The sequence below is a fragment of the Carassius carassius genome, chromosome 4 (genome assembly GCF_963082965.1).
Source record: "Carassius carassius chromosome 4, fCarCar2.1, whole genome shotgun sequence".
Classification (NCBI taxonomy): domain Eukaryota; kingdom Metazoa; phylum Chordata; class Actinopteri; order Cypriniformes; family Cyprinidae; genus Carassius; species Carassius carassius.
The window spans coordinates 5,936,086-5,945,319 of NC_081758.1; the positions used below are offsets into that span (position 1 = coordinate 5,936,086).

A 9,234-nucleotide genomic window follows, 5' to 3' on the forward strand; every position below is an offset into this window, starting at 1 on the left:
TTCCCACCTCCGAGATTTTTGTGTCCAAATTCCATTTCAATCAAATGATTCTTCTGAAATATTTTGCATTCTAAGTTTTGTGAAGGAGGTCCACACTGGTAGGAAGCCTTTGAGCTGTGTTTATGATCAATATGCATAATAGTGACTGTAAAATATTTTATGGAAATTACATAAACAAGTTTTGATATTTGGAATATGGCCATTAGGCCAGTTTTGTCACACAAAAACGGTAACCTTGGCTGTATGATGCAGAGCAGACTCTTCAGTTTAGAATTGTAGCGTGCACTACTTGATTTTTATTTCCATTAAAAAGCAAAACGAAAAAAGTAAAATTACTAAAAGTAAATAGTCTATGACCAAACTCTGTATAACACCAACACCAGTTTTTTGACCACCCAGCCGCCCGCAGGAGTAAAACCACCTGTTCGGGAACCCAATCTCAATGCAGCCCTCTAGTCACGAGCGTGGTTTGAATGATCCCTATAGAGCGCAATGCATGCTTTTGTTTTCCATGTCCAGTGTTCGGTTTTGCTTTGTCCGAAAATTACACTTTCGTTCAACTGGTTTTCGAAACTTGAAAGCAGCATTAGAACGTGACTTTTTTTTGAGTCATTAAAAACATGCAAGAAAAACAGATTAAGAACTAAAAATGAATAGTTTAAGAACTACATCTATTCGCAGATATTTTTAATAGGTTACATGTCTGTCCTAACCACAACCTATAAACACACGTCAGAGCCACATGTTTTGGTCCCAGTGCAGGGTAAGGCCATGTCATGAATTCAAAAATTTAATTGAGAGGCCACGAATCAGATCTGGGAGTGCAATGGCTCTCGTGGCACCTGGCATGATTACACACACCACCACGCCATCATCTGCTGCTCAAATTTTGTAGTCTCATGCACATTTTTCACATCCATAATTATTGCCTGTGCATGTGTCTGGAACTGCACTTATTGCACTAAAGATGGTGAAAAAACAACAACAACATAAAAACAACAGAAGACAAATGTGGAAACGAACTGGATGTGCTAGGAGGCACCTGCAAATCAAAAAGAGCGAAATGTTGACTCCCTGCTGACCTCTGCAGGTCAGGTGAAGCATCACAAGACCACCATGATGTGCATGTGTCAACTGCTTAAAGGAAAAGGCCACCGTTTTTCCAATTCCACTGTTCTTCCCTCAACTTAGACGAGTTGATACGTACCTCTCCCGTCTCAGAGCATGCACTTCATCGCTGTAGCGAGTGCCGCCACTATGCTAGCGTTCAGCTTCATTAGATATATTCCTTAGGATCCAAACAGGGATGAATTTAGAAGCCACCAAACACTGCATGTTTTCCTTTACATGATGGTTACATGAGTAGTTACACAAGTATGGTGACACAAAATAAACAGTGGCGATGGCCTAAGCAGATAAAAATGATGACTATAATGTATGGCGGAAGAGCACTTCGCAGCACTTCGACCTCGGCGCAGTAATATCATCACTGTTTGGATCCTGAGGAATGAATGCTGCTAAGGTAAACGTTAGCATACGGTCACTGTCATGTGGATGATGGAGGATGAACCCAAATGCAGACAGTAGTCACAGCAACACAGTTTATTATACAAAAAACAGGAAAACAAAACCCACGAGGGGGCAAAACAAGGGCTAGACAGACGAAAGATGACAAAACTAGACTAACACTTTACAAACTAGACTATAACTGAAACAGGATCAAACAACTAGACAAGACTCTCTACAGACTTACAGACAGCTCTCACATTGATTAACATATGACAACAGTTGGCAACATTTGGCAATGAACCGACAAAGGGACAGAGAAACACACAAGGTTATAAAGGGCGGCTACTAATGAACACAACAGGTGGAACAGGTGAAACAATGATGACAAAACTAGGGTAACAAGGGGGGTGGGGCAAGGAAACGAGACAACACAAGCACATGGCCCAAAGACAAGGCCATGTGCTTGTACACAAAACACGGGCTTGTCATGATCCTGCCACAAGACTAGAGAAAAACCAGGACATGAAGGCAGAACCATGACAGTCACTGCGTGCTACAATGATTAAATGCACACACTGAGACAGGAAAGGTACGTATCAACTCATTTAAGTTGAGGGAAGAACATAGTGGAATATGGAAAAACTGTGCCGTTTCCTTTAAGGTTATGGTCAGTGGAGTTTATTTATTCAGGCCTAAACACTTGGGCAGGAGATAACCACTATAATCACCATAATGTGCAGAGCAGGGGGTCCGAAGGGTGGGAGTTGAAAAGCACTGATTTAATGAGATACTGTATGTATTATATATTCAATGAAATGCCTGGTGCATTTCTCTGAAGGAGTACAGAGGACAACTCATTCACAAAACACAAAAGTTAAACGCAGTATGAATGTGCAGTTCAGCCTTCCTCTGTGCACTGCTTATGGTTTCAATTCATTTGTTTCTATAGAAGACTCAATCGATGCAGGACTTCTAGAATGGCAGCAGCAAAGGCATTAATAATGCATGTTCTCAATTCAGTTGATAATTCAACTATACAGCTGGGTCTGAAGACACTTTAAAGATAGTAAAGTTTCATTATAAATAATAAGAGTTATTTTTATTTGAGGTGGGTTTTTCCTATGAAACACAGTCATCTAAAAGCCGATTATAGTGTTCTTCAAATGAAAACACTGGGCAATCACTGACAGTCGAGTTTAGTTGCAATTTAGCTTGGTTCAAAAAGTGATAATATATCAGGACTTGTACTCTGCCTTTATGCATATTATAAAATTACACCACTAGATTATCATGATCACAGTCTTTGGAAGAAGAGCCAGAACTTCAGAACATGACATTCTTGATCAAAAAGTGCTGCGAGTCTTTCTGGTGTTGAAAACAAATGGGATACTCCTGCATTTGAAATGCTCATCAAATCATCTCCATGTCAATCTCTGGTCTCTGCTGCTGCTCCGAGTCGTCTCATTGAGCTGATGGACTCTATGTGTCGTCTCAGCCTGGACTCCCAGTCGTCCGATCGCTCCAGAACTTCATAGCGTGTCTCCAGCGTGTCTAACAGCTGCACTGCTTCAGGGAGGTCAAGGGTCAAACCAGCCTTCTGCACAACCTCCTGAAACTTAGCAGGTGATGCGGTCGCTATGCAGCATCTGAGTACAAAGAGCTTTTGGCTTAAATTACACTGTACAATTCATTAAAACAACAGGAAGAACAGTTACTGCCACAAGTGTGATTTATACATGCCTACATGCTACGACTTCACCAGGAGAGCTTCAGATCAGATATAGACAGACAAAATCAGACCTGCAAACTCATTTCACTGAAATCCCACTGCAATGAAATTCACAGTCCTGATATATTGCAATAGGTCATTCACATACATTGTTAGGAGGATTATGAATTTTAACGTTTAGAATGTTTAAAATAGATATTGGTGTGATTTCAATATGTAGTTCTATTGTAGTTCCAAAACTATTTCAGCTGCTGATTCCAATAACTTTTTGGAAGACAAAACTTCTTTGAGTCTGGAGTATACAGATATGCAAATTTTGTCTATATTAGTCTGCCTTTGGAGACATTGCGGGATGTCCTCACATTAAAAAAAACCCCGATTCATTAAAAACATTTAAATGTTAGATTAAAGGATAAATTATATGACAAGTTTTGGAATAAACAAAATATGGTATTATAAGTCATGTGTTTGCATGTGTGTGTGTGTGTGTGTGCTCTTGTTTTTGTGTCATATCAGGACACACCTCTGTATAATGATATGGGTATGACACAGGTATTACAAGGAGAGGGTGACTTATGAGGACATAACCCATGTCCTCATTTTTCAAAACGCTTATAAATCATACAGAATGAGTTTTTTTGATAAAGTAAAAATGCACAAAGTTTCCTGTGAGGGTTAGGGTTAGGTGTAGGGTTGGTGTAGGGCCATAGAATATACAGTTTGTACAGTATAAAAACCATTACGCCTATGGGATGTCCCCAATTTTCACAAAAACAAACGTGTGTGTGTGTGTGTGTGTCACCTTTTTTCTCCGGGTCTGATGGGTGTGTGATAGTGCTGCCACACACCTACAGCTGTATGCGGACAGATGAGATAGTGATTGTCCTGCCAGCATCTCCTCATGGCCTCCAGTATCCCGTCATCAGACACCGACCCGGATGACAACACCTCACACAACTACAGTGGAAAATGTAACTCTATTATCATCCAGCTCTAATATTCTAAATGTGACTATAAGCCAAGGAGATATTATAAACATTAACATCATGATTTCCTGTAAAGCTGCTTTTAAACGTGCATGTGAATAAACTGGCTTTACTTCAGAACAACATAAACACGTTATCAGACACAGCTGTACGTGGCAGTGATGTAAATGAGTTTATTGTTCACCTGCTGATGGAGTGACTCAGGAAGAGTAAGTTTGTGTGTCCTCTGAAACTCCTCCATCAAACTCTTAATCATCACTCCATCTCGACCAGACAGCAGCCAGAACACGCGCTCCATGTTATATGGGTCCTGTGAACATTCACAGCTGTATTCACACACACACACACACACACAGACAGCATGAACACAAATAAACCACTGAGAGCAGCGCCACCTGGATGTCGATGGCAGGAGCAAGAGTTTGCTTGACAGAGTCGGACATAGAGAAATCTCCGCTCTGGAGTGCGCGGTGGACGATGTCGTTGGAGTTGACCACGGCCACGAGACGCAGAGGGATTCCCATCAGCTTCAGAATGTATCCAGCTGAACAAGTACACAGCCAGTGATGAACAATGAACAGCAAAATCCAAGCATACCAGGACTATCCGTTCACATTTAACTCAATGGCAGCTGCTTGGCTGGAGCATTCAGACCCAGAAAGACATGATCTGAAATCAGTCATCAAATATACGCACAGATGAACTGCTCGCAATATATCCAGTAACATGCACAGTTCCACATATTAAAAAACTCCTTGCTGTGGACAATAAGAGCATCTAATTCAAACTCACCCTTAAACAACTAAACCTATAAGTCAAGTTTCATCCAAACGTCAAAAGAAAGAAATCTGAAATTATATTTTGCACATAGAAAATGCAGCTTATTTTTATGATATCATGCAATTTGTATCATGAGATTATTTTCATGCAAACTGAGCACATTTACCCCAAACTTTCACTACTGTAATGAATCTGGAAGTTTTGATTTTAGGTTTCTTTGTAATTATCATTATTCTCACAGGTAATTCTTGTTACAACATTAACCCTTGTGCATTGTTCAAATTCAATACCCTTTCGTTATGTTCGGGATGAAAACATCCACTCAATGAAACTGCTGTAAAAATGTATCAGATAAATATTTCTTTCCATTTTGTTTTGCATAAATCCATTAATAAACCTCAGTCCTGATTAAAACTACCAAATGTTTTTAAAAAATTCAAGACTTTAACTCTTTAATTGCCAAGTTCATAAATGATGTCACTGATTTCGGGAAAAAAACACACAAAATGACTTATTTTCAGTATAAAAGTAATTGTGGCTGGATTTTTTTTTTTTTACTTTTTATAACAGTCTTGGGCATGTCAAAGATTAGTAGCAACATTGGCTTTGATGCATTGTTAATTTTTGTGCAGCATTAGACTTAAATTTTTTCTCCCTAATTAATTATAATAATAGTAATAATAAGTGGCTGTTTTTGCCCCATTGCCAGAAACTAAGCCTTTTTTTGCACAGGCCTACCTAAAGGGTTAATGGTCCCACCTAGTGATCAACTGTAAAAATAACAAATTTTATCTCTTCCCAAACGGGAAAACCACAAATAATAAAAAATGCATGATTATATGGTGTCATGGTTTTGCAATCAAAAAATGTCGTGATAATGGAAGTCAATGGGGCAAAAACAGCCACTAACAACAAATGAGGGAGAAAAAAATTAAATCTAATGCTGCAAAAAAAATTACAATGCATCAAAGCCAATCTTGTTACTAATCTTTGACATTCCCAAGACTATGATAAAAGGTAAAAAAAAAATATCCAGTCCACAATCACTTTTTATATTGAAAATTATGTCAGTTTGTGTGTTTTTTCCCCCCAAATCAGTGACATCATTTATGAACTTGGTAATTAAAGAGTTAAAATCTTGGATTTTTTTTTTTAACATTTGGTCGTTTTGATCAGGACTGGGGTTGATTAATAGATTTATGCAAAAAAAATTAGAAAAAAAATATTTATCTGATATATTTTTACAGCAGTTTAATTTAGTGGATGTTTTCATCCACGAACATAATGAAAGGGTAGTGAATTTGCCCACAGTGTACTGTTGAGTTTTTGAAAGATTTCAAAATAAGATTTGTCACCAAAAATCATTCCATTTGCTGAAACACAGAGAACGTTGTGGCCAAAATAAGACTCAACTTTACCCCCTAGTGAACGAAAACATCCCCAACAACGCATAAGGGTTAAAAAAAAGAAGTAAAAATCTGCAAAAAATGTATAGTGCCTTGCATACCCAAATCAATCACTGGTGCATTAAATTAAATTACTAGAGCCTGAACGATATATCGTTTTGGCGATATTATCGGCCGATATGAGCCTGTTGCCGATATACTGGTATCTCTGAATATGCCGCCGAAATGCTCATTTTTTTTACAGAACATATAATGCAGATAAAATGCCTGAAATTGTGTAATTACTTAGTTTGTCCAGCAGATTAAACGAAATAGAATTTGGGATCCCCCAAATACATTCGCTAGATAGTGACACCAGAACACTTTCACTTCAGTAATTAGGTTTCTTGTTCAGGCAGCATTCAAGCGTCATCTTATTCAACCATATGTGCCCTGCGAAGTGGACTTCACATGAAATTCCACCATTCCAGTTCCAAGGGAACGTACACGTTACACTCGAAAGGGCATTAATGTGTGCGAGATGTGAATTTATATTGTATTTATTTACAGAGGTATTTTATGTCACACTTCACACTTCTCTAATAAGTTTCGTCTGTGTGTGTGAAGACAGAAGCGCAAATCCGTAAATGAATGTTCCGAAGTGAAATAAACTTCAACGGAATAGAGTTTAATGGAATTTAATTTAATTAACATTGAATAAACTTCAACTTTATTGTTCAGTGCACTGATGTCAGACTCATTGTGGATAATAGTTTATTGTTAAATTGTTAAATGCCCTGCCTCCATTACATATCTCAGTCACATCATTATGAGTGTTTGATCACTACATTCGAGTGATCATTGCATAAAAATGTTTTATGTATATATATTCTGTTTATGTATATACTGTATTCTATATATAGTACCAGTCAAATGTTTAAACACACAAATGGGAAAATGTCCAAACTTTTGACTGGTACTGTACTATAATAGACAAAGAATATCGGCCGATATTTTTTTTTACTCGCTAATATCGGTATAGGCGCAAAAAAAATAAAAATAAAATAAACATATCGGCCTGGTTCTAGAAAGTACAATATAAAGTATTATGTATATATAGTAGGACAAATACTGTAGCTTTTAAAGAGTGAGTTACAAACTTTAAAATATTTTCAGGTAACATGTTAATCTGTCATGAAATTATCATCGTTTGTGATTGTGGGTGATGTTGTTGGCAGGTTTGTTGTTCTTCACCTGTAATGTTTCCCGCTCCTCCTGTGGGCACCAGCACCTCAAGCACGGGCAGAGCGTCTTCTTTGGCCTGCGGCACGCTCAGCTGAAGGTATGCGAACAGGAAGTGTGCCAGCTGGACCAGGATCCTGGACCAGTTCACAGAGTTCAGACTCATGAGACCATGACTAATCACCAGGTCTGGATCCGCAAACAGTTTCCTCAGAGGAACGTCGATGTCATCAGACGTCCCGTCAGCTGCAGTTACAAACACACAGAGAGGGTCACGGCACACGGCTGACATGCAATATTTGACTGAAACAATAGATTTCATAAACAAATGTAACATGAACTATATGTACACATAAATGTTAAAGAAGGCTCTTTTGCTTACCAAATCTGCAATAATTTCATAAAAATACAGTAAAAATTGTAAAATATTATTACAATTAAAAATAACTGTTTTCCAGTGTGAATATACTGTAAAATGTAATTTATTCCTGTGATCAAAGCTGAATTTTCAGCATTATTAAGTCTTCCGTGTCACACGATCCTTCAGAAATCATACTAATATGCTGATCTGCTGCTCAAGAAACATTTCTAGGTTATTATCAATGTTGAAGACAGTTGCTGCCAAATCTTTTTGTGGAAACCATGATACGTTTTATTTATCAGGATCCTTTGATTAACAGAAAGTTTAAAAGAACAGCATTTTGTTGAAATATCAATCTTATAACATATATATTTTGTACACTTTTGATCAATTTAATGTGTCCTTAATGAATAAACGGGTCAATTTCTTAAAAAATAGATGACGGTTACTCTTTACCTGCAAACACATGGACATTGTCCGCTATGTTGGTGGTCATCTGTCGTTCCTGTACTCTGGTGATGCGTCTGTGGGGAAACACCACCACTATGTCCACCTCACTGAGACCCAACACACTTCTGATGGCCGAGCCGCCCGTGTCGCCCGACGTACCTGAAACAACAGCACGTCTGAATCTCCATCACAGGACACGGGACTTCAGAGCAGATGTGAGAAGGGCATCACCTCATACCAACTAGTATTGTGGCCCGTTTGCCATCTTTGCGCAGGAAGTACTGCAGGAACTGAGAGGTACAGGACATGGCCAGATCCTTAAACGCAAGCGTTTCTCCATGAAACAGTTCCAGGATGCACAACGAGTCATTTAGCTGAACCAGTCTCACAGCTTCAGGTATGGAGAAGCTAGACAGTGCCTGGGAAATGAGCCCTAAAGAGAGAGAGAGAGATAGCAGGAGGTTTAGACTGGTTCATGATGTCTGATGAGTGTTTGGTGCAGGACGCATCTCACCCTCTAGATCATGTCGCGGTATCTCCTGCTCAGGGATGTAGAGGGAGCAGATCTCACACAGCAGCTGCTGGTAGGACAGACGGCTCCACGTGAGCAGTGTTTCAGGAGACAGTGACGGGATGGTCTCTGGCATGAACATGCCTCCGTCTGCAGCGTATCCAGAGAACAGTACATCTCTGAAGCTCCGGCCCTGAACGCCTGCACGTGTGCTGCAGTAATGCATCCTACAGAAACAGCATTCACCAAAAAATGCTAAAAACTCCTCACCCTCAGACCAT

General features: G+C 39.0%; 1 protein-coding gene across 3 annotated transcripts; it reads right to left on the reverse strand.

Annotated features, from left to right (window-relative positions):
• Window positions 1-2,828: 2,828 nt before the first annotated feature.
• Window positions 2,829-9,234, reverse strand: thnsl2 (threonine synthase-like 2). 3 transcript variants are annotated; one of them, XM_059545578.1, is made up of 8 exons: window positions 8,957-9,212; window positions 8,681-8,875; window positions 8,449-8,601; window positions 7,644-7,877; window positions 4,620-4,768; window positions 4,409-4,534; window positions 4,041-4,195; window positions 2,829-3,155 (listed from the first exon to the last, which is right to left on the reverse strand). In XM_059545578.1, exons 1-8 carry the CDS (start codon window positions 9,177-9,179, stop codon window positions 2,936-2,938), a joined length of 1,455 nt encoding a protein of 484 aa, XP_059401561.1. In that variant the 5' UTR covers window positions 9,180-9,212; the 3' UTR covers window positions 2,829-2,935. The 3 variants fall into 3 exon arrangements, with proteins under 3 accessions (XP_059401561.1, XP_059401554.1, XP_059401570.1); XM_059545571.1 differs by having other exon boundaries at window positions 7,644-7,934; XM_059545587.1 differs by having other exon boundaries at window positions 3,013-3,155; window positions 4,087-4,195; window positions 7,644-7,934; window positions 8,957-9,234.

What these genes read in the sequence shown, in the direction of transcription:
- thnsl2 (XM_059545571.1), bottom strand. Translation starts at nt 9,179, where the DNA reads ATGCATTACTGCAGCACACGTGCAGGCGTTCAGGGCCGGAGCTTCAGA. An exon ending in AGGAGCGGGAAACATTACAG is followed by an intron (nt 4,769 to 7,643) that starts GTGAAGAACAAC and finishes GTACTTGTTCAG; the next exon opens with CTGGATACATTCTGAAGCTG. An exon ending in CTGAGTCACTCCATCAGCAG is followed by an intron (nt 4,196 to 4,408) that starts GTGAACAATAAA and finishes TTTCCACTGTAG; the next exon opens with TTGTGTGAGGTGTTGTCATC.